Below are 26,262 nucleotides of genomic sequence, written 5' to 3'. Positions count from 1 at the left end.
AGCATGATTTATAATCCTTTGGGTGTATCCCCAGTAATGGGATGGCTGGGTCAAATGGTATTTCTAGTTCTAGATCCTTGAGGAATCACCACACTGTTTTCCACAATGGTTGAACTAGTTCACAGTCCCACCAACAGTGTAAAACTGTTCCTATTTCTCCACATCCTCTCCAGCACCTGTTGGATCCTGATTTTTTAATGATTGCCATTCTAACAGGTGTGAGATGGTATCTCATTGTGGTTTTTTTGACTTGCATTTCTCTGATGGTGAGTGATGATGAGCATTTTTTCATGTGTCTGTAGGCTGTATGAATGTCTTCTTTTGAGAAGTGTCTGTTCATATCCTTGGCCCACTTTTTGATGGGGTTGCTTTTTTCTTGTAAATTTGTTTGAGTTCTTTATAGGTTCTGGATATTAGCCCTTTGTCAGATGAGTAGACTGCAAAAATTTTGGCTTAGGATTAAATTCTCCCATTATTATTGTGTGGGAGTCTAAGTCTCTTTGTAGGTCTCTAAGGACTTGCTTTATGAATCTGGGTACTCCTGTATTGGGTGCACATATATTTAGCATAGTTAGCTCTTCTTGTTGATTTGATCACATTACCATTATGTAATGGCCTTCTTTGTCTCTTTTGATGTTTGTTGGTTTAAAGTCTGTTTTATCAGAGACTAGGATTGCAACCCCTGCCTTTTTTGTTTTCCATTTGCTTGGTAGATCTTCCTCCATCCCTTTATTTTGAGCCTATGTTTCTCTCTGCACGTGAGATGGGTCTCCTGAGTACACACTCTGCAGGATATTATCCAGGAGAACTTCCCCAACCTAGCAACGCAGGCTAACATTCAAATTCAGGAAATACGGAGAATGCCATATTTCCTTGATACTCCTTGAGAAGTTACTCCTTGAGAAGAGTAACTCCAAGACACATAATTGTTAGATTCATCAAAGTTGAAATGAAGGAAAAAAATGTTACGGGCAGCCAGAGAGAAAGGTTCTGTTCCCCACAAAGGGAAGCCCATCAGACTAACAGTGGATCTCTTGGCAGAAACTCTACAAGCCAGAAGACAGTGGGGGCCAATATTCAACATTCTTAAAGATTGTCCCACCCAGAATTTCATATCCCCAAACTAAGCTTCATAAGTGAAGGAGAAATAAAATCCTTTACAGAAAACAAATGCTGAGAGATTTTGTCACCACCAGGCCCACCTTACAAGAGCTCCTGAAGGAAGCACTAAACATGGAAAGGAACAACTAGTACCAGCCATTTCAAAAAACATGCCAAATTGTAAAGACCATCAATGCTAGGAAGCAACTGCATCAACTAATGAGCAAAATAACAGGATCAAATTCACATATAACAATATTAACCTTAAATGTAAATGGGCTAAATATTCCAATTAAAAGACACAGACTAGCAAATTGGAAAAAGAGTCAAGACCCATCAGTTTGCTGTAATTCTTTCTTCCCAAAGAAAATATTAAATTTAGAGACTTGTCTCTACATTTTCATTTTGTCTTACAACTGGTTAGGCAGTAAAAGACATTGTGGAATTATTTTTAATAATAATACTATGATTCTCAAAAATAGTATCTAAAGTGCTATTTGAGATTCGTATTCAAATATGTAGGTAATTATAGGAGGTCAATGAATTAAGAGAGGGGAGGAAAAAGAAAAAATAGAAATCAAAAGCTGGTATTTCTGGACAAATTGATTAAACAAAAAATAACCAAATTTTTAATAATGGAATATTGATAATATTAAAAAATATTAATAGTATCAATAACAACAATTTGATATATTAATTTTGCATTAATAAATGACTAAGGCTTGGCGCAGTGGCTTACGCTTGCAATCCCAGCACTTTGGGAGGCCAAGACAGAAGGATCACTTGAGATCAGGAGTTCGAAACCAGCCCAAGCAACATGATGAAACCCAGTCTCAACTAAAAATACAAAAATTAGCCAGTTGTGGCGGCAGGCGCCTGTAATCTCAACTACTTGGGAGGCTGAGGCAGGAGAATCGCTTGAACCCAGGAGGCAGAAGTTGTGGTGAGCTGAGCTCAAGCCACTGCACTCCAGACTGCGCGAGAGAGCAAGACTCTATCTCAAAAAAAAAAAAAAAAGAAAAGAAAAGAAAAGAGGAAAGAAAACAAAGAAAGAAATGACTGGATGATGTGTATTGTGTCTTAAGAGAATATTTTCTGAAACAGAGGAAGAGGGAAAAGCAGTTGTGTAATCCCCCTTAAAGGAACTTGGCAGAAGTGCCTGGATGGCCCTGGGTGGTGTGCACCTCCTGTGTGTGTGCCTGTGGTGTGTGTGGCGTGTTTGCATGCACAAAAGGTGTTATGGTACAGAACGGAAAGAGTCACGTCAACAGATACTCTTGTCTTTTTTTCACCCCACTCTCTTCTCTACCACCACCTGTCATGATTTTCCCTTCAGATGCTGTAACTTTTGACTCTTCTCTTCCTCAAGATAAGAAAACACCAATTGCTTTCCTATTAATACATCATTCAATATTAATAAATTTCAGTCACTGAATTTTCTTAAAGAAACTTTATTAATCAATCAAGCATGGAAACCACTAAAGAAAAACAGAAACAGAAATTAAGTTTGCCCATCAGCAGAGATATCTGTCAGCTTTTATTTTTGTTTACTCTCACATGACCAGTGTCTGTAACAGTGTCACACACAAAGTACAGCCTTAAAACCCTTGAGTGAAAGAAGGAATAAATGAATTATGCATTTTTCTCTCTGTTTTTTTTTTTTTTAATTTATTTATTATTATTATACTTTTAAGTTAGGGTACATGTGCATAACGTAGGTTTGTTACATATGTATATTTGTGCCATGTTGGTGTGCTGCACCCATCAACTCGCTATTTACATCAGGTATAACTCCTAATGCAATCCTCCCCTCCCATGATAGGCCCCGTGTGTGATGTCTCTCTCCTGAGTCCAAGTGGATCTCATTGTCTGTTCCCACCTATGAGTGAGAACATGCGTGTTTGGTTTTCAGTTCTGTGATAGTTTGCCGGGAACATTATTTCCAGCTGCATCCATGTCCCTACAAAGGGACACAAACTCATCCTTTATGGCTGCATAGTATTCCATGGTGTATATGTGCTACATTTTCTTAATCCAATCTGTCATTGATGGACATTTGGGTTGATTCCAAGTCTTGTTGTTATAGTGCCGCAATAAACATAATGCGGTGGCATGTGTTCCTATAGCAGCATAATTTATAATCCCTGTATATCCCCAGTAATGGGATGGTTGGGTCATATGGTACATCTAATTCTAGATCCTTGAGGAATCGCCATACTGTTTCTCCATAATGGTTGAACTAGTTTATAATCACACCAACAGTGTAAAAGCTGCCCTATTTCCACATCCCTTCCAGCACCTGCTGTTTCCTGACTTTTAATGATTGCCATTCTAACTGGTGAGATGGTATCTCATTGTGGTTTTGATTTTACTTCTCTGATGGCCAAAGTGATGATGAGCATTTTTTTCATGTGTCTGTTGGCTCTATGGGAATGTCTTCTTGAGGTGTCGTCTGTTCATATCCTTAGCTCCACTTTTGATGGTTGTTTGTTTTTTCTTTGTAAATTTGTTTGAGTTCTTTGTAGGTTCTGGATATTAGCCCTTTGTCAGATGAGTAGATTGCAAAATTTTCTCCCATTCTGTAGGTTGCCTGTTCACTGATGGTAGTTTCTCTTTGCTGTGCAGAAGCTCTTTTTAGTTTAATTAGATCCCATTTGTCAATTTTAGCTTTTGCTGTCAAGCAGCTTTTGGTGTTTTAGACATGAAGTCTGTGCCTATGCCTATGTCCTGAATGTGGTACTGTCACCTAGGTTTTCTCTCTTAGGATTTTTATGGTATTAGGTCTAACATTTAAGTCTCTAATCCATCTTGAATTAATTTTCGTATGTATGAGGCAAGGAAAGGATCCAGATTCAGCTTTCTACTTAATGTACAAAATAATTTTCCTAGCACTATTTATTAAAATAGGGAATCCTTTTCCCATTTCTTGTTTCTCTCTAGGTTTGTCAAAGATCAGATGGCTGTAGATGTGTGGTATTATTTCTGAGGACTCTGTTCTGTTCCATTGGTCTATATCTCTGTTTCTTTGGTACCAGTACCATGCTGCTGTTTTGTTACTGTAGCCTTGTAGAGTAGTTTGAAGTCAGGGTAAGGCCATGCCTCCAGCTTTGTTCTTTGACTTAGGGATTGTCTGGAGATGGCTCTTTTGGTTCCATATGAACTTTAGAGCAGTTTTTCCACCCTGTGAAGAACCCATTGGTATTTGATGGGATGGCATTGAATCTATAAATTACCTTGGGCAGTATGGCCATTTTCAATGCATATTGATTCTTCCTGTCCATGAGCATGGTATGTTCTTCCCATTTGTTTGTGTCCCTTTGATTTCACTGAGCAGTGGTTTGTAGTTCCCTCTTGAAGAGGTCCTTACATCCCTTGTGTTGGATTCCCTAGGTATTTTATTCTCTTTTGAAGCAATTGTGAATTTAGAGTTCATTCCTGATTTGGCTCTCTGTTTGTCTGTTACTGTGTATAAGAATGCTTGTGATTTTTGCATTACTAATTTTGTATCCTGAGATCTCTTTTGCTGAAGCTGCTTATCAGCTTAAGGAGATTTTGGGCTGAGACAATGGGTTTTCTAAATATACACCATGTCATCTGCAAACAGGGACAATTCTGACTTCTTCTTTCTAACTGAATACTTTGATTTCTTTTCTCTGGCTCTAATTGTTCTAGCCAGAACTTCCAACACTATGTTGAATAGGAGTGGGTAGGAGAGGCATCCCCTGTTCAGCCAGTTTTCAAAGGGAATGCTTCCAGTTTTGCCCATTCAGTATGATATTACTGTGGGTTTGCCATTGCAATAGCTCTTATTATTTTGAGGTATCGCCCATCACCGTAATTTATTGAGCGCTTTTTAGCATGAAGGCTGTTGAATTTGTCAAAAGCCTTTTCTGCATCTATTGAGATAATCATGTGGTTCTTGTCTTTGGTTCTGTTTATATGCTGGATTATGTTTATTTGCGAATGTTGAACCAGCCTTGCATCCCAGGGATGAAGCCCACTTGATCATGGTGGATAAGCTTTTTGATGTGTTGCTGAACTGGGTTTGCCAGTATTTTATTGAGGATTTTGCATCGACAGTTCATCAGGGATATTGGTCTAAAATTTTTGTTGTGTCTCTGCCAGGTGGGCTTTGTATCAGGGATGATGCTGCTGGCCCCATAAAATGAGTTAGAGGATTCCCCTCTTTTTCTATTGATTGGAATAGTTCAGAAGGAATGGTACCAACTCCTCCTTGTACCTCTGTAGAATTCAGCTGTGGTCCATCTGGTCCTGACTTTTTGGTTGGTAGGCTATTAATTATTGCTTTTCCCCAACTCTTTAGAGCCTGCTATTGGTGTATTCAGGGATTCAACTCTTCCTGGTTTAGTCTTGGAAGAGGTGGTGTCCAGGAAATTATCCATTTCTTTCTAGATTTTCCAGCGCCATTTTAAGTGAGGTTTATAGTATTCCTCTGACGGTAGTTTGTATTTCTGTGGGTCGGGTGGTGATATCCCTTTATCATTTTTTATTGTGCATCGATTTGATTCTTTCTCTTTCTTCTCTTTTATTAGTCTTGCTAGTGGTCTGTCAATTTGTTGATCTTTTTCAAAACCAACTCCCATCTATTGATTTTTGAGGGTTTTTTGTGTCTCTATCTCCTTTCAGTTCTGCTCTGATCTTAGTTATTTCTGCCTTCTGCTAGCTTTAATGTGTTTGCTCTTGCTTTCTAGCTCTTTTAATTGCTATGCTAGAGTGTCAATTTTGATCTTTCCCTGCTTTCTCTTGTGGGCATTTAGTGCTATAAATTTCCCTCTACACACTGCTTAAATGTGTCCCAGAGATTCTGGTATGTTGTATCTTTGTTCTCATTGGTTTCAAAGAACATCTTTATTTCTGCCTTCATTTCGTTAAAAATCTACCAGTCATTCAGGAGCAGGTTGTCTAGTTTCCATGTAGCTGAGCTGTTTGATTGAGTTGCTTAGTCCTGAGTTCAGTTTTGATTGCACTGTGGTCTGAGAGACAGTTTGTTATAATTTCTGCTCTTTGTACATTTGCTGAGGAGTGATTTACTTCCAATTACGTGTCAATTTTGGGTAAGTAATATGGGAAGCAGTTGAGAAGAATGTGTATTCTGTTGATTTGGGGTGAGAGTTCTATAGATGTTCATTAGGTCTGCTTTATGCAGAGATGAGTTCAATTCTGGATATCCTTGTTAACTTTCTTAACTCAAGCAATCTGTCTAATGTTGACAGTGGAGTGCTGGAAGTCTCCCATTATTATTGTATGGGAGTCTAAGTCTCTTTGTAAGTCTCTAAGGACTCTGCTTTTATGAATCTTAAAGTGCTCCTGTATTGGGTGCATATATTTAGGGATAAGGCTCTTCCGTTGAATTGATCCCTCACACATGTAATGGCCTTCTTGTCTCCTTTTGATCTTTGATGGTTTAAAGTCTGTTTTATCAGAGACTAGTATTGCAACCCCCGGGCTTTTTTGTTCTCCATTTGCTTGGTAAATCTCCATCCCTTTATTTTGAGCCTATGTATGTCTCTCATGCAGGAGATGGGTCTCTGGAATACAGCAGACTGATAGGGTCTTGACTTCTTTATCCAGTTTGCCAGTCTGTGTCTTTTAATTGGACCATTTAGTCCATTTACATTTAAGGTTATGATTGTTATGTGAACTTGATCCTGCCATGATATTAACTGGTTATTTTGCCTAGTTGATGCAGCTTCTTCCTACTGGATGGTCTTTACATTTTGGCATGTTTTTGCAATGGCTGGTACCGTTGTTCCTTTCCATGTTTAGTGCTTCCTCTCAGGGTCTCTTGTAAGGCAGGTCTAGTGGTGACAAAATCACATTTGCTTATCTGTAGCTGATTTTATTTCTCCTCTCACTCTATGAAATTCTAGTTTGGCTGATATGAAATTCGGGTTGAAAATTCTTTTCTTTAAGAATGTTGAATATTGGCCCCACTCTTCTGGCTTGTAGGTTTCTGCCGAGGTCTGCTGTGAGTCTGATGGGCTTCCTTTGTGGGTAACCCTCGGACCTTCTCTGGCTGCCCTAAGATTTTTCTCCTTCATTTCAACTTTGGTGAATCTGGCAATTATGTGTCTTGAGTTGCTCTTCTCGAGGAGTATCTTTGTGGCGCTCTGTATTTCTGGATTTGAATGTTGGCCTGCCCAATAGGTTGTGTGCTCCTCTCCTGGATGATATCCCGAAGAGTGTTTTCCAACTTGGTTCCATTTTCCCCACTTTCAGGCACCCCAATCAGACGTGATTTCCATTCTTTTACATAAATCCCATACTTTGCAGGCTTTGTTCATTTTTCTTCTTTTTCTTTTTGGTTTCTTCTCTCGCCGGCTCTATTCATTTGATCCTCAATCGCTGATACTCTTCTTCCAGTTGATCGAAGTCGGTTACTGAAGCTTGTGCATTTGTCAATGATTTCTCGTGGTCATGGTTTTCTGTCTCTTTCTATTTCGCTTTATGACCTCTCTGCATTAATTACTCTAGTCATCAATTCTCTTCCACTTTTTTTTCAAGATTTTAGTTTCTTTATGTTTCTTGGCACGAATTCCTCCTTTAGCTCTGAGGAAATTTGATGGACTGAAGCCTCTTCTCTCTTCATCTCATCAAAGTCATTCTCCGTCCAGGCTTTGATCCTATGTTGGGCGACATTTCGCGCCCTTTGCCGAGGACCCTTATTTTTGAATTTCCAGCTTTTCTGCCCTGCTTTTTCCCCATATCTGTGGTTTTATCTGCCTCTGGTCTTGATGATGGTGATGTACTGATGCATGCTTTTGTAGGTGTCCTTCCTGTTTGATAGTTTTCCTTCTAACAGTCAGGGACCTCAGCTGTAGGTCTGCTTGGAGATTGCTTGAGGTCCACTCCAGACCCTGTTTCCTGTATCAGCAGCAGAGGCTGCAAGATAGAATATTTCTGAACAGCGAAAGTGTACCTTGTCTGATTCTGTTTTGAAGCTTCCTCCTCAGGGGTACTCCACCCCCTGTGAGGTGTGTGGGTGTCAGACTGCCCCTAGTGGGGATGTCTCCCAGTTAGGCTACTCAGGGGTCAGGGACCCACTTGAGCAAGGAGTCTGTCCCTTCTCAGATCTCAACCCTGCAGCTGGGAGATCCACTCTCTCTTCAAAGCTGTCAGACAGAGTCGCTTATGCCTGCAGAGGCTTCTGCTGCGTGTTTATTTTTTACTGTGCCCTGTCCCCAGAGGTGAGTCTACAGAGACAGGCAGAGTTTCTTTGAGCTGCTGTGAGCTCCACCCAGTTCGAGCTTTCCCAGCAGCTTTGTTTACCTACTTAAGCCTCAGCAATGGCGTGGCTCTCCCCAGCCCTCAGCTGCTGCCTTGCCGGTAGATCACAGACTGCTGTGTTAGCAATGAGGAGGCCTCGCGGGCGCGGGACCCTCCCGCCAGGTGTGGGATATGATCTCCTGTGTGCCTGTTTGCTTAAAGCGCAGTATTGGGGTGGAGTTACCCGATTTTCCAGGTGTTGTGTGTGTCTCAGTTCCTGGCTAGGAAAAAAGGGATTCCCTTCCCCTTGCGCTCCCCAGGTGAGGCAATGCCTCAGCCCTGCTTCAGCTCGCTGCGGGGTTGCAGCAGCTGACCAGCACCGACGTCCGCACTCCCCTGCGAGATGAACCCAGTACCTCAGCGAGCGCCGAAATCACCGGTCTTCTGTGTCGCTCGCGCTGGGAGTTGGAGACTGGAGCTGTTCCTATTCGGCCATCTTGCTCAAAAACCATTTTTCTCTCTGTTAACTTTGGTTGTTATGTAGATTATCTTGATGTTAAATGTTTAAGTAGATTTTATTATTATGGTTCACATTTCAGATTATTCAAGAGGACAAGTCAAAGTATTAATGCCAAGGGAACATAGATTTGAGAAGGCTGACTTCTATTGCTTTACAAGTTAAACAAGATTGATAAACACTGTTTTTGTGACTTCTATACAGAAAATAAGTATTTACATCTTTCTAGATAGTTTTCAGGAACAGCTTTTTATGTTGTTAATCCTCAATGAACACAGAGATCTGAAGTCATATTTTCTATAGCATATCCATTATCCCAACAGTCTCCTCACTGCCCCCGTGACTTCCTTATTTCGCAGGCTATAGATAAATGGGTTCAGTAGAGGTGTGATAATTGTGTAAAATACTGCCACCACCTTGTCCTGTGAAGGGGAATGCAAGGAGTGTGGCCTCGTGTAGGTAAAGAGAGCGGTCGCATAGAACAGGCTTGCCACAATCAGGTGGGAGGAACAAGTGGAAACAGCTTTTGCCTGTCCTTTTCCCGAGCTCATCTGGAATACCACAATAAGCACACGAGCATAGGAAGCCAGAATGGCCAGGAATGGTAGCAGCAGAATAGTAAGTCCACTCAGGACGACTGTATACTCATAATGGGAGGTGTCCTGACACACCAATGACAGTAGAGCTGGAACTTCACAGAAAAAGTGGTTTATGAGCCGAGACCTACAGAATGGAAGTTGAAACACATGCAATGTATGTATGATAGCGCTGACAGAACTACTGGCCCATGCACATGCAACCATGAGGCAGCAGATATTCTTGCTCATAAGTACCAGATAATGTAAAGGATGACAGATAGCTACATAGCGATCATAAGACATAAAGCCAAGGAGAAGGGCTTCAGTTCCACCAAGAGCCAAGAACACATACGCTTGAATCTCACAGCCCATAAATGTAATGGTCTTACTCTGTGAGAGGAAGTTGACCGCCATCTTGGGCACGGTGGTAGAGATGTACATGAGGTCAATGATGGAGAGCTGACTGAGCAGAAAGTACATTGGAGTGTGGAGTCTGGTGTCCAACCAAATGAGGTGGATCAGCATGATATTTCCTGTCAGAGCAACTGTAAAGAGGGTGGCAATGACAACAAAGAGAAGAGAGTTTATCTGGCCGTATTGGAAAAGACCAACAAGTAGAAAATCTGTCCCAAAACTTTGATTTCCTGTTTTCATGGCTGAAATCAAAATATCAAAAAGGAGAGGACATCTGAAACGTTCGTGTAATGTTGGCTGCCCTTAAGAGAAAGCAAAATGACAATATTAAACACAGTTGAATTTTCTGGATGCTCTTTGGATGAATACATCTCTCTCCTATTCAATACATGGAGTTCACCCACAGAAAAATTTCCATTTTATAAATGATGATATGAAAATAAGGATGTTTACAAACCGCAGAATAACATATAAAGTGAAAATAACATAGAGTATTTAGATGATTTGTTTGAACAAGTTATATTTCTCCTTTATAAGTATTATAAGTTCACTCTCTGACTCAATTTTCTTATATATGTGACATAACAGAATTAGTCAAATATATAATTTCAAGGACTCTTCATTTCTCTTTTGATTACATTAGTCATAAATAGGAATATATAAATATAAATACTTTATAAATGTAGTGACATTTATATGAAAGTGCCATTACAGACCTTATTATTTAATTAGTATTTCTTTCTTTCTGTGAATGTAGACACAATTTTATAAACTTGGGGGAAAAGGTAAACCAAACATTAGGAAGAGCTTGAGAATGAATCATGGAAATACAAAAATATTTATTGGTCTTAATACCAAAATATACACGTCATTATTCTCAAATACCATGTAAAGAATGGGAAATTCACCACCAGGACTTAATTTTTATTACTCCTTCTTCCTGACAAACAGCCTAGCTTATACACACTGCCATAGCAAATAATGTCTTATTAACTACACGTCCCATGTTCTAAAAGTATTTGGTGAAATTATCTGAAACAATATTAAATGCTCTCAGGATTTATGGGGCCTAAACTATGAGCACAATATAGTGATAATCTCTGGAACTCATATTACATTTAGGCTGAAAAGCTTGACTATGTTTGAAAAATTAAAAACAATACAAATAGTTGCTGAAAGTATTATGTATAAGTTCATTTTAAAAGTTAGAATTATATAAAACTAGCAATATTCAATAATCTTTCTTTTTGTACTGGTCTAAAATATTGTCACATAGCTAATTATAATTACTCAATGATATTTAAATAATATTTTAGTAATATACTAAAAGACATATTTTAAAGCATGTATACAATAGAAAATATGGAAAGTCATGGAATTGTTAGAATAAATATCATCAGATGGTAATTCTTAGTAAACAAATTCATAAAAATTCAACCAAAACTTTAAGATTATGTATTTCAGAGATGACATAATTATTTTAATAAAACCTAGGAAGAAGACATCTAACCTAAAACAAGAGTGAAAATTGTTTACCAAAAGCTAACAGGAAGGAAATATTGTTTGTACAGAGGTAGATGTATAAAATACTGGGTATAATTGAGTATGATAGAGAAAGAATATGATAGCTATAACAAAATTTATGTAATAGAATAAATTACTATACAAAATATAGGAATATATCTCATATATTATCAATCATTTGTGCAGGATAGGGAAATTGCTTAAGAAAATGAGCAAAAGTTTTGGAATTATTGGAATGATCATTTCATCATACGACGATCATTTTTCAAACTTATTAGTGTTTACTTCTCAAAAAATTGTATGGAGAAAAATATAGATTTTAACAAGAACGCAGAGAAAATTCTTAGGGCGATAAAGTGAATTATTTACTGTTTTAAATATAAAGGTTCCAATAAATTGGGGGGGATGGGGAAAGGACCTGACTGAATAACCTGGAAAAAGAAATAAAGAGGTGATTCATAAAACAAGATAGAAGGTTTAAGATAGGGTAATTACCTATCTAAGCCTAAATCAATGTCATGCAAACAAAGCAACCTTATTAAGGTAATTTTTAAAAAGTCAAGAATGTAGTTCACTGTACACTAGTACATTTTTGGTAACACATGGTAGTTTTTTAAAATTATTTTTTATTAATTATCTTTTCCATACATTTTGGACTAACAGTTTTATTATTGGCAATTTGGCTTGAGTAATATATGAAATGCATCTTTGGTACAAACATGATAAAGATGGTATTTTTCTAAGAACCATTTAGAATTATGAACACATGGTAAAAAAAGTTTTGAAATGATTCATCTGATGACATGTCACATATTCAAAATTAGCTATGAAAACTGGACAAATAAGAGATTTTACACACAAACATAAACACATACACACACAAATAAACAGTGTCTATTGATCATAATTCAGTCACCAACAGCAATTGATCCACGTGTTTCCATCCATTTTGCCAGTGCTGAACCTTTGCCTCATTATGATGCCACTACTTTAGGTTGTCAAGGGTGGACGGTTATTCTTTGAACATAGCTGGCTGAGTAGAAGACAAGTTATTTCTCCTTTATAGCACTTGTCAATTTCCGTTCCAAAGACTGTTCTTTGTATATGATTTTCTCTAATGATCAGAGCTTTTGTAGATTTTGCCGGTATTTTAAATTTCCCATCACTTTCTTCTCTTTCCATGCCACTAATAAACTGCAGGAACCAACTAATTGTTGTGTACCATCCAGAAAAACTTACACTATAACCATGAAGTGGTAGCCAGTATAAATGTGCTAGAGACATCATTATCAGAAAGTAGGGTTTTCTGATGGACACATTTTTTATTTGGAATCTCACTTTGCCAGTTATAGGCTCATGATTTTAGTCTGCTTACATTCTGAGACTTTGCTGTGCTTTCTCAAAAACTGGGATTACAATCCCCACCTTGAAAGAAAAACACATTTACATATGATGTTTATTTAGGAAAATGGGTGGGCCAGAGTTAACACTAATAAACATTTATATGATTTCTATCTGCCTTCACTATGAATTCTAAATTTCTGGGAAGTTTGCTCACACTACTTCTCTCCTCCCATCCTTTTCTTTTCTTTTTCTTTCCTTCTGTCTTTTCTCCTCCTCTCCTCCATTTCTCTCTCTTCATTTTTTCTTCTTTCCTCCTTCTCTTCCTCTTTGCATTCCATTGTGTCTTCAAAAGTGCTAGATTTAATTTCAAAGTTTTTTTTTTCTAGTAATTTTCCTTTTGGTAAGCAAATAAGTCTGTATTAAAATGGAGATGGTCCCTAAATTTCCTGCCTGACATAGTGTGAAAGGAAACTAAGATAATAACAAAAGTTTAAAATGTCACTTATTCATTTATCTATTGAATACCTGTGCCATATATTTTACTTAGCACATTAAATAATAAGTGTTAAATATTGATGCTAGTATTTTGGTGTTAATATTTAAAAATATAATAGAGACACTATAAAATGAAGGTTAGGATTTCAAAAAGATTGGGTTTCAAAAGTAGGACACAGGCCGGTGCAGTAGCTCAACCCTATAATCCCAAGCAGTTTGGGAGGCTGAGGCAGGTGGATCACCTGAGGTCAGGAGTTTGAGACCAGCCTGGCCAACATGGTGAAACCCTGACCCTACTAAAAATAAAAATAAAAAACAAAAAATAAAAAAAAATAGCCAGCTGTGGTGGCAGCTACTCAGGAGGCCGAGGCAGCTTGAACCCAGGAGGCGTAGGTTGCAATGAGCCAAGATCACGCCACTGCATTCCACCCTGGGCAACAGGAGCAAGACTTTGTCTCAAAAAAAAAAATAAAGTAGAATATAGATAATCAATCAAAATGTAAAACATGTTAATAGAAGGAACTTAGATTGCTTTCACAAAGAAGTTTAAAATAGAATAATGTAAATTTGATTAGACAATAACTTGGCATTGAGGTAACTTTCGGTAACTGCTTGTTCCACAAGTTCTAGACAATGATTAGTCACGTTCATGATTTGTCTTTTCTAGCCACCTTATCCATCTTAGGGTGATAAGATTCTATTACCTTATCACTACTTGGAGGAAATTTCCCATATGTAATGAAAATGTAAGAAGCTGAAAAATTAGGTAAAAATTAGAAATAAGTTTTAATTTTATCTTCGATTGATATTAATGCAATTAAAATTCAATTAAAATGATTATTTCCATAGCCCTTTGTAGATATAGTCAGGTTAGAAAGATGACTTGTCCATGTAACAGAATCATCATTATCTGCACGATCTTACAAATAGAAGATTCTCTAACACCTTGGCCAGTGGTATGTCTCTGAAATTTAGGCATTGAGATGTTCTATAGAAATTTAAATATTGAGATGCTCCAAACATGTGCATTTGAAATTATGAGTTCAGAATCATCCATTTGTTATAGCTACTTACCCCTCCTGGTGATTAATTCTTTCCGGAAAAAGACGAGGAAACTTATCAAACACAGTTTCGTCTCCCTTCACTGGGAGCCAAATATAAGTGGAATGATTAAAATGACAAAATCTGTCCTTAAATAAGAAATATCTTCCATGTTTAAGCACTTGAATATGACACTAGAAAATAAATACAAAACAAAGTAACTTAAATCCAACAATATATAAACATGGGGATTTTATTTTCCCATGGTAATTGCATCATTTGGAATCCTCTCAAGTAGGACGTTCATTACAGAGAAAGGATTCCGGTGGGGGAAATGCCTAATTGGAGACTACTGTGGAAGGCTTCTAATTCCCTCACCACGCTTACTTTCCCCAGAGAAAGAATTACATGGGTTTAACATGACTTGTGTAAACCATGATATAATGGAATATGTTTACAGAGATCCACACAGTTATTTGCAAAATCTTTAGATATCGAATGAATTATTTGGTGAGAAAGGCTAAACAGCCTTAAAGTTTGTCTAAAATACAAAGGTAGAATGCAATTAGGTTGATTAAAACTGTAAATAAAAGTTATCAAAAATTCCTTAGTGGGATCATTACACAGATAATGATAAACATCAGCAAAGCCAGGTGCAGTGGAGTGGGCCTGTAATCCCAGCTACTCAGGAGGTTGAGGAAGGAGGACCACTTGGGTACAGGAGTTTGACCCCATCTTGGGCAACATAGTGAAATACAATATTAAAAAAAAAAAATCAATAGAGGGAGGGCTGAGCAAGATGATGAAATAGAAAGCTCCACCAACCATTCCCCTGCAAGGACACCAAGTCAACAACTCTCTACACACAAAACAACACCTTTCTAAGAATGAGAAATCAGGTGAGCACTCACAGCACCTGGTTTCATATCACTGAAAGAGGCCCTGAAGGGATTACAAACAGTCCTGAATCGTGGACATCGGCCCTCCCCACCTGCCATCAGCGTGGCATGATGCGGATATCATCTCTGGGTGCTGGGGGAAGGAGAACACACCAATTGTGAGGCAGTGAACTCACACCTGTCCCGTTGGAGCAAAAAGGAAAACTGGACAAAACTCAACTGACACCTGCCCACAGAGGGAGCATTTAAAGCAGTCCCAGCCAGAGGGGAAGCAATCCCAGTGGTCTAAACTTGAGTGTCTGCCAACCTCCCCACCAAGGACTACGGCACTCTGTGTCTCCAAGCAAACTTGAAAGGCCATCTAGGCCATAAGGACAGCAATTCGTAGGTGAGTCCTGATGCAGAACTAGGTCCAAAGACAGCAGACTGAGGGGCACGTGATGTACTGAGACAATAGCTGGGACGGCGAAGCGAGTGCTGACATCACCCCTCCCCTAACCTCAGGCTGCTGAGCTCAAAGCTCCGAAAGAAACTCCTTCCTTCTGCTTGAGGAGAGGAGAGGGAAGATTTGGGAGGATTTTGTCTTGTGTCTAGAATACCAGCCAAGCCACAGCAGGAGAGAGGACAGGTCAGAGTTCTGAGGCCCCCATTCCAGGCCCTACCTCCCAGATGACACTTCTAGACACACCCTGGGCCAGAAAGGAACCCGTTGCCTTCAAAGGAAGGACCCAGTTCTGGGAACATTCAGCACCTATTAACTAAAGAGCCCCTGGGCCCTGAATAATGAGCAGCAATACCCAGATACCACATCGAGGGTGTGAGGGTTAACACTGAGTATCACCTTGATTGGATTGAAGGACGCAAAGCATTGTTCCTGGGTGTGTCTGTGAGGGTGTTACGAAAGATTAACATCGAGTCGGTGGATTGGGAGAGGCAGACCCAGCCTCAGTCTGGGTGGGCATCATCTAAGCAGCTGCCAGCATGGCTGGGATCAAAGCAGGCCAAGGAACATGGAAGGACTGGACTGGCCCAAGTCTTCTGGCCTCCGTCTGTCTCCCGTGCTGGATGCTTCCTGCCCTCAAATACTGGACTCTAAGTTTCTCAGCTTTTGGGCTCTTGGACCTACACCAGTGGTTTGCCAGCGTTCTGTAGCCAAACAAGCAGATGACAGGCGCAGGCCACCGCGTGAGGAGAGCAGAACTTGGCTTCCCAGCCCCCTTTCTTCAGCCCCTACCACCAGGTCCCGGGACCAGAACCACCCAGTGAGCAGTGCAATGTGAAGGAAGGCAGCAGCCTGCAGGGGAGCAGACGTGGTGCCCAGCTGCCAGAAGGCAGATTTGACCCAGGCTCTTTGTATGTTGGAAAGTTACAAAGTGCGTCTTATTGTTTGTAAAAAACAAAAAAAAAATAAACGAATTCTCAATAGAAATATGATCATCTTTGAAAAAAATTTTAGGATGAATTGCTAGAAGAGTTTGTAAAATATAATACTATATGCATAAATGAAATTAGACAATTTTTATAATCTTATCTGATATTATAGAGTTGCTTCTAACATATGAGTAATTCAGTTTTAACACAAATTATATATGTATATAGGTATATATATAAAACTTTACTAAATAAAGGTGTTGACAAACCAGGCAAAGAATAATGGAGATTTCATGTGGAATTTGTGGATTTTTCATAAATGTTAGCAATATAATTTACAAAGTTTTATGAAAATAGACATTATATGGATTTGTGTTTGTTATACAATGCATGAGGGATTGTATTTTTAAAGACATTCTTATAAAGTCTTACAATTTTAGTGTTAGGGAGTAGGACGCCTTGGGTAATTTTTACTTCCTGTAACCGTTGCATGATTATAATTGGTACCACAGAAGGAACAATACATTTCTACAGGTATATGTTTACAACACAAACACAGGTTATTATTTACTATTAACAAGGTTTCTGAAATATTCACTTCTTATATGTGCAAGATAGAAGCATTGGTTTCTTTCTAGAAAATCTATCATGAGTATCCTTCAGGTACTTAATGTAGAAATAGAATGCACGTTCAGGAATTTTCCTATTCATTTTTTATGCAGACACTTACTTTTGAGCATATTTTTTATCACCACCAGAACATCTTTATTCCTAAAGCTGTAGATGAAACAGTTGAGTGTGGGTGTGAGGATCGTATAGAATATTGCCAGGAACTTATCCTGGCCTGGAGTGTGGTATGATTTAGGTCTCATATACATAAAAATAAATGACCCATAGTACATCATGACCACAATCATGTGGAAGGAACAAGTGGAAAATGACTTTTTCCTTGCCTCTGACGATTTCATCTGGAGGACAGTAAGAATAATTTGGCCATAAGAAGCAGAGATCAAGAAGGCAGGGATCGCCAGGAAGATGACAGCACTTACATGAACCCCTCGTTCATAGTTCGTTGTGTCTGCACAGGACAACTTCAACATGGCAGGGACTTCACAGAAAAAGTGATCGATTGCCCTAGAGCCGCAGAAGGGGAACTGCAGTGCGTAAGCTGTGTGGACTGTGGAGTTGAAAACCCCAATGAGCCAGGAGCCTCCAGCCATGAGAGTGCTGGCATACTCCTTCATAAGAATCGGATAGTGCAGCGGGTGACAGATAGCCACACAGCAATCATAGGACATTGCAGCCAGGAGAAGGCACTCACCACCAGAAACACCTGGAACCCACAATCTGCAAGTGAAATAGTTCTGCTGCCTGACAGGAAGTCAGTGACCATTTTGGGAACAATGTTGGAAACATGCAAGATATCCATAAAGGAGAGATGGCTGAGCAGAAAATACATTGGAGTGTGGAGTGGTGAGTCACTGCGAATGAGGATCATGAGTGTATTTCCTGTTACACTCATAATGAAAATGGCAAATATAAATAAGAAGAAAACCAGCCTTGTTGGGGAAGAAGAGAACAGTCCCAAAAGTATGAAATCGCTGTGCAAAGTGTGATTCTGATGGCCCATCATGAATTCACTTTTTTTAACCTAAAAAGAAATAATAAATAAATAATAAAGAAGAAAAACTAGTGTAAAACTTAACCTTATAATAACATATCTGCAAAATAAAATGAGAGTTAGTGATGCATGTTTTGTAATCAGCACCAAAGGACTCCTTTTTTTTTGAGATGGAGTCTTACGCTGTTGCTCAGGCTAGAGGGCAGTGGCGTGATCTCAGCTCACTGTAACCTCTACCTCCCGGGTGTCCAAGCGATTCTCCTGCCTCAGTCTCTTGAGTAGCTGTGATTACAGGAACCTGCCACCACGCCTGGCTAATTTTCCTATTTTTAGTTGAGACAGGTTTTACCATGTTAGCCAGGCTGGTCTCAAACTCCTGGCCTAAGGTGTTCCACACGCCTCGGCCTCCCAAAGTGCTGGGATTACAGGCGTGAGCCACCACACCTGGCCCAACAAAGTACTCTTAGCCAGTTTTTGAAGTTGGCTTATTTTACAAGATGGACATTTGTTTGCTCAAACCAACTGACAGTATTCAGTATATTGAGTTGGGCCCTTGGCTCCATGTTGAGTCTTGTCATCTTAATTAATTCCATATAATTTACTCAAATCAACTCTTTTCTCATATGTCACCTTCTCAAGGAGGCCTTTCATTGCACATCCTTTAAAAAATTGTGTAAGGCTCCCACTTGAACCCCAATTTCCTGGTCCTCCTTACTCTTCTCCATTTTCACATGTTTGCAAATCACTTTTCACCTTCTACTACATTAAATAATAAACACATTGGTTGTATTTACTGTTTATTTTCATTCTGTGCCAGAATTTTCCCTTCACAATGAGAGACCCTTGTTCTGTTCACTGGAATAACCAACTGCCTGGAAGACAGCCTAGTGCATAGCAGTTATTCAATAATGTTCGTTGAATATTTGAATGAAATGAATGAACCGGGGAACTTAATTTTCTGTCTAATGCATTTATTATTTATATTAAACTTATAGAAAATAAAATGGGTAATTCTAAGACTTTCCAATTAACAAGTAATGAAATATTGTCTCAAAACCGAGTTTCTTTGTAATTTGAAACACTATATTTTAAATGTAAAAAATAGAAGTATCATTTAGTCAACATCAACAGTGTATCTTTAGGAATATATTCTACATTTACCTCTTTTGCCAACTTGTACAAATTGAATTATAATTTATTAATTCTAATGTGGAAAATAGTAGGTGTTGATATTATTTATTTATATTTTGATAGAGGTTACTTAAATGTTTACATTATACTTATCTGTGCACCTTCTGTATGTATATTTCCCTCAACATAAATACATATACACATGCATATATTAATATATAAATTATAAAACTTATGAATACATCAGTCTAGTTTCAATAAATGGTATGATCATCAAAACAAATAACAAACATTAAAAAAAAATTGTTTTCCATCTGATTAACAACTACTTAAGTTTGAATAAATAAGCTTAGATTTTCCCTTTTGTAAAGTAAATGCAGAACTATGTCACTGACAATATATAAATGATTTTAATTTTTGTGAATATTCAGATTTTACATAAATAACAGATGCCTTAATCCTATTTTAATTACTGTGAATAACAACAGTGGTGTGCTATGACTTTAAGAGTTAGAAATGATAAGCACCTCAATGAGGTGTACAGATGTATGGGTAACTAGTCCTGCCTATTTTTTGTGTTTTCTGTTTGTTCGTTTTTGAGACAGAGTCTTGCTCTGTTGCCCTGGTTGGAGTGCAGTGGTGTGATCTCAACTCACTGCAACCTCAGCGTCCTGTGGTCAAGCAATTCTCGAGCCTCAGCCTCTGAGTAGCTGGGACTACAGGCACCACTAGTATGCCTGGCTAAGTTCTGTACGTTAGTAGAGACTGGGTTTCACCATGTTGGTCAGGCTGGTCTCAAATTCCTGGCTTCAAGTGATCCACCCGGTTTGGCCTCTCAAAGTGCTGGGATTACAGTCCCAAACCACTGCACCCGGCCAGTCCTGCCTGTTTTGACTGTTTTGACCCAAGGCTTTGTAAAATTTGATGATACACATAGATTCAGACATAAGGGCAGTGGTGCCTTGCCTGAGTTTATCAGAAATAAATGTACAAAATCAGTAAATATTGCTGACAACTCAAAATCAACATACCTGTATCCGATGTTGTTAATGTTTACCCACTTCCTAGAGTCATATCATCTTTCCGGTTTTACTTGTTTAATTAATGATTTACTTTATTATTGTCATTCCATGTCCTGTTGAATCCTCAACTCTTAGCAGACCTCCTGGCCCATTTTAGGTCTCATTAATTCCTTTTTACAAGAATGACTTACTTTTTTTAGCGGCCTTTGATGTAAAAGTATTTTCAACTATGCATAAATTCTCCTTCTCTGTATTTCATACTGGCTTTTACATTTTTTAGAGTTCATATCATCTGCACAATAATGCCTATATTTTTCTTCAGAAATTGGAAGCAATCCACAACTTATTTCTTATTTCCCTCATCATCCTACTTCTAACACCTTATGTCCACTACCAGGAGTCACCTGAAATTTATGCAACTTTTCTTCATGTTGCTTGGCATAACCAGTCAATCAGGAATCTCAAATATATTCCCATGATGCTGGAATGATTAAGGAAAGCATATCTTCTATGTTATCCAGGAGTATTTTGGATGAAATCTGCCATTGTAGGCAAAGAGGAATGCTCTAGTAGTGAGCTTATCAATTCCATGTTTGAAAGTGGAGAAAACGTGTCACCTATCCTGCAGCTTGTTCCCCACACATGCAACTCTTTGCCAAGTTAAAGTTCATTTCTCGCCCATCTAGCTCCAAGTATACCTTGTCAATAATGCTAAATGTTGGAGGAAAAAAAGTCACACACACTATATGACAATATCTATAAGCTTGGAGATTAATCAGAGAACTGCTCTCCTAGGGATTTTGTCTGAAGTTTTTCAGATTTTTGGATTGCTATTTCTTAGGAAATTCTTATGTTTTCCAAAAATCTGTTCACATCTCTATATATACTTAAAGTTCTATCATTTCGAAGAGACACTCAGCCGGTCCAGTCTAAAATTTAATCAATGGACATTGTACTTCACATAAACCGAGCAAAAGAGAGCCACTTTGATTTGAGGAAACAAAGGTCATGATTATAGAGAAAGAAATATAAAGTGACACCAGCATAAATCATGCACATAATTTCATTCTAAGTTTTATACTAACAAAAGAATAGACCACAGTTTTTTTCCAGACACATCATACTTCTTTCAGATGATAACTGCATGTGATTAAATGTCTGTGTGTGGGTGTGTGTGGGTGTGGGTGTGTGTGTGTGAGACCTTATCACATCTAAAAATGTCTTCATTTAGGAACAATAATTTAGGCTCCTTAAATTGTTTAGCCAACTATTCCAAATATTTGTATATGTAGCCAGATTGTTTAATTTTGCCAATGGAACTACTTCAGAGTTCATATGTTTATTCCCATTAGTGAATCAAACTGTTCCTATCTGATTACTGTGCAAATGTTCCACTGAATTTACTCCTGCTTGGAAATTATTTTCTAGGGACAGACACCATCATACCCCAGTCTCCTTTTGTACTCCTCACTCATTGACTCATTACACTCAAATCCTTCTGAGCATTTCATATTTAGGAAGATTGTTAAAACACACTACATATTCATTAATTTAGACTTAATTGAACTAAAAAATGCTTTTTCATTTATCTATGAGATCTCTCATTACAGCGATAAAGCGTACCACAGATTTCTTTAAATTTTTATCTATCTAGAGGTTAATTATTCACTAATACTGATATGATTATACATTCAAATATTAAGCAGTTATTTATTTGCTCCTACATTATTTCCTTACATTAAATGTCCTGTGCTGCAAGACAAGCACAAGACAAAAAAAAATCACCAAATCTATTCTGTCTGAAAAATACTTATCTTGAAAAGTATATGAAATGGAACTACTTGGGAATAGTAAATATGTTTGCATATTTATATGTTATACTCTATAAGAATGATGTTTTTATCTTTTGAACTTTCTATAAACCCATAATGTGAATGTTCTACTTGCTATTATAACTATAAGCTTTATCATAAAAGCTTCAAATGTCAGACTTAATGGGTCATGACTGACTAATGAAAAACAATGGTCACTGGTGATTCCCTGAACAACAGTTGAATTTCATAGAAGAGGCAAAAGTCAAGTAGTAAATTCACCTAAACAGGTATGAAATTTAACTATTACTTTATCTAGAGCACATATGGGTAGAATAGAAATATAATGGATGTCACCCAGCCCAGGAATTAGTATGCTATTGGTTCAAATATTTTATTAAGAAAATAGCAATATAATCAATATCCTAGTGCTTTGAAAAGATATAAACAAGAAAATTTAATGCAAATACAATATCCCAAGAATATTCTATTTTCTGTCTGTCTTACATGAAACACAAATCAGATATGAAATTATACCTGAAATAAATATACTATAATTATATCTGAAATGAATTTCTATTCAATGCAGATCATGACAGCACCTGCCTGATAAAGTTGTTTTGAATCTTAGATGAGACTCATTAAATACCCCCACCACAAACACACACAGATACACACACACACCCCGAGTGAAGGGGAGAATAGAGCCTGACACACAGGCAATACTCAGAATGATTATTGTTACTACTATTATTACTGTATCAGTATTTCTGTAGTTAGTATAGTCTTATTATTTCTGTGTTTCTTAAATACACATGTGCGTGGTTATGTACCACGGAGAGGGAGAAAATGGGAAAGCTAGGGACAGGAAAAGAGCGGCAGGAAGGGAAGGTGTGAAAGAAGAGAGATTCAGGGTATGATAGAACATATATAACTCTATAAAGCAAAGTACAATTTAATGCAGTGAATCAGAAGCATATTTTGTACTCACTGTCCAGAAAATTGACTCATTAAGCTGGGGAGAAAGAAACTCACCACACTGAATGAGAATGTTTAGGTTGGCTTCCTCGCCCACATGCACACATGAAATTGCATGTGCAAGAGCAAATCGAGGCTTTGAAATCAAATAACCTGAGCTGCTTACAATCTCATTTTATACCAGCCATTTGATGTTTTAATTCACCATTTTTTTTTTTGCCCTTCTAACTTTTCAGTTCCATACAATCATTACAGAGTGAGTGACCACGTGTCTTCTCCTCGTTACTGCCACCCAATTTAAGGGAATCTTATAATTAATGTCTCAAGGTGACATCAAATACATCATGTCATGCACTAAAGTGCTCAAGTAAAAACTACCATACACAATTGCCCAAGCCAGAAATCACACAGTCATTCCTGAATTCTCTTTATCTCTGCCCCCTTCCATACACATGTCACCATCTCCTACATGTTCTGCCTACGTAAGTGCCTCTCAGGGGTTATTCCTTCTCATCGACTGGGTTCCATGTGTGGTCATGGTGGCTCTACAGCATCCATTCTATCCTTCTCTTTCAATTGACAGAACCTATATGGGCTCAGCACCATCCACATATAATCACACACTACTCATCACTTCTCGAAGCCAGTAGAGTGTGGCCAACTGATTAAATTCTGGACAACTACAACACATGAGTGGTGGGGACTGAAGATTCAGACCCTTCTTGTTTCCTTCATCCTGTTTCCTTAGCATATGGGTATAATGATGTATGTTCCTGAAATGTTCCTGTAACCGTTTCATGGGGACAAAAACCCAAGGAATTAAGGAGCAGAAGACTGTGTGCTACCAGGCAATTTCCTGTTGATCACTAATCACAAAAGCTGCCCTGATCTGCCAAAATAAACACTTGCTTCTTATGGACAAATTAAAAATGACGCTTGTTTTAAGAGAAATGCTTCAAGGTTGGTCTCGGAAAAGATTTTAACTATAAGACCTCAAAGGCACAAGCAACAAAACAAAAACAGACAAATAGGGCTATATTAAACTAAAATCATTCTGCACAACAAAAAACATTCAACAGAATGAAAAGACAACCTGCAAAACGGAAGAAAATATTTGGAAACAATTCATCTGACGAAAGATTAGTATACGGTATTTGCAAGGAACACAAACAACTCAATTGCAAGAAAACACCATAGTCTGATTAAAACTGGGTAAATGATCTAAATACACATTTCTCAAAAGAAGACATAAAAATAGCCAAGTATTTGAAAAAATGTTCGATATCACTAATCATAAGGGAAATACAAATCAAAACCACAATGACACATCATCTTACTATTATCAAAAAAGACAAAATAATAACAAATGCTGGTGAGGGGGTAGAGAAAGAGAAGTCTTATACATTGTTGATGGGAATGTAAATTAGTATAGCTATTATAAATCGTATTATAGGTCTATCATATGATCCAGCAATTCCACTACAGGGCATATATCTAAAGGAAAGGAAATTGACCCACTTAAGAGACATCTGCACCTCAATGTTTAGTGCAGCACTATTCAAAATATCCAAGATAGGGAATCAAACTACGTGTTCATCAACCAGTGAACAGATAAAGAAAATGTGGTCTATATACACAACGTAATACTATTCAGTCATTAAAAAAATGAAATCTTGTCATTTGTGGCAACAGGATGAGCTTGGATGACATTATGTTAAGTGATATAAACCAGCCACAGAAAGATAAATACTCCATGTTCTCATTCACATACAGAAGGTAAAAAATCCAATCTAATAGAAGTAGAGAGTAGAATACTGGTTACTAGCGGCTGGGAAACATGGGGGGATAAGGAGCAGAGAGGGAAGTTGCTCAATGAGGACAAAATTATAACTATATTGGAGGAATAATATTAAATTTGCTTTATTGAATACATTTGTAAAAATCAAAACTACCAGAGGCATATTTTAAAGTCCTTTTTAAATTCACTTTAGTACATCATGTATGTATGCAGATTACCTTAGAATGTTATGCATTTGGTGGTCAGAATTTATAGCAGAAATATATTGATGAGAAAGAATCATTGAAGAGGGCAAATGAGTCAATGTGGGAATACAAAAACTAGTACAGTAGTCTGTGATAATCATTTGCTACCACTAAAACATCTATTAGATTTTCTATTGAGGGAATCTTTACTATAATTCCAACATGTTTCACTCCAAATATTTAGCACTTGATTTCAGAGGACAGAAACACCAAATATTACATTAAAATAACAATTCAGTTAATTGCTTGCCTCAAATTTCTCCCCATATACATACATTTCAATCCTAATACTAGGTTATTCTTTCTGGAACATGAGTTTTGAGTTTGCAGACATTCTGCTAGGTCAAAATCTTTTAAATTACAAGAAAAATTGTAAACTGTGGTACGTTTAGTTTACATTTCAGGTGAAACTGAACTATTTATATTTACACAAATTGAGCTACCTTGCATCTTTTTCGTAACTTGGGTTCTTTCTTGCACATACACACTCTTCCCCAGCACTTCTAAAAGCTTCCATTTCCTCCGTTCTCCCAAGATTTTACATGGAAATCATCCCTCCATGGAGACTTTCCTGTTCTCTTAAAGAGGATGACTCTCGAGAGGTGGCGCCCAAGATGGCTGAATAGTAACAGCTCCAGCCTCCAGCTCCCAGCATGAGCGACACAGAAGACAGGTGATTTCTGCATTTTCAACTGAGATACCAGGTTCATCTCACTGGGGCATGGCGGACAGTTGATGCTGGTCCGCGGGTGCAGCTCGACCAACGAGAGCTGAAGCAGGGCGAGGAGTCACCTCACCTGGGAAGGGCAAGGGGGAAGGGAATTCCTTTTCCTAGCTAAGGGAAATTGAGACACACAACACCTGGAAAATCAGGTAACTCCCACTCTAATACTGCATTTTACCAAGGGTCTTAGCAAACGGCACACCAGGAGATTATATCCCATACCTGGCCTGGGGGGTCCAATGCCCACGGAGCCTCCCTCATTGCTAGCACAGCAATCTGAGATCTAACTGCAAGGCAGCACTGAGGATGGAGGAGAGGTGCCCGCCATTGCTGAGGCTTAAGTAGATAAAGCCACCAGGAAGCTCGAATTGGGTGGAGCCCAAGCAGCTCAAGGAGGCCTGCCTGCCTCTGTAGACTTCAC

At 38.2% G+C, this 26,262-nt stretch overlaps 1 protein-coding gene and 2 pseudogenes across 1 annotated transcript; all 3 read right to left on the bottom strand.

Annotated features, from left to right (window-relative positions):
* LOC101000084 overlaps positions 1 to 26,262 on the bottom strand; it is a 163,747-nt pseudogene that overhangs the window by 73,725 nt on the left and 63,760 nt on the right.
* On the bottom strand, positions 8,782 to 13,487 carry LOC100998290 (olfactory receptor 2AK2-like). Its single transcript, XM_009198660.4, has one exon. It carries the CDS (start codon positions 10,075 to 10,077, stop codon positions 9,157 to 9,159), a length of 921 nt encoding a protein of 306 aa, XP_009196924.1. The 5' UTR covers positions 10,078 to 13,487; the 3' UTR covers positions 8,782 to 9,156.
* LOC116271799 lies at positions 13,629 to 18,358 on the bottom strand (annotated as a pseudogene).

Source organism: Papio anubis, chromosome 1, assembly GCF_008728515.1.
Source record: "Papio anubis isolate 15944 chromosome 1, Panubis1.0, whole genome shotgun sequence".
In the NCBI taxonomy this organism is placed as follows: domain Eukaryota; kingdom Metazoa; phylum Chordata; class Mammalia; order Primates; family Cercopithecidae; genus Papio; species Papio anubis.
Note: the sequence above shows the minus strand (reverse complement) of the source record. Positions and strands in the feature narration are given on the sequence as shown.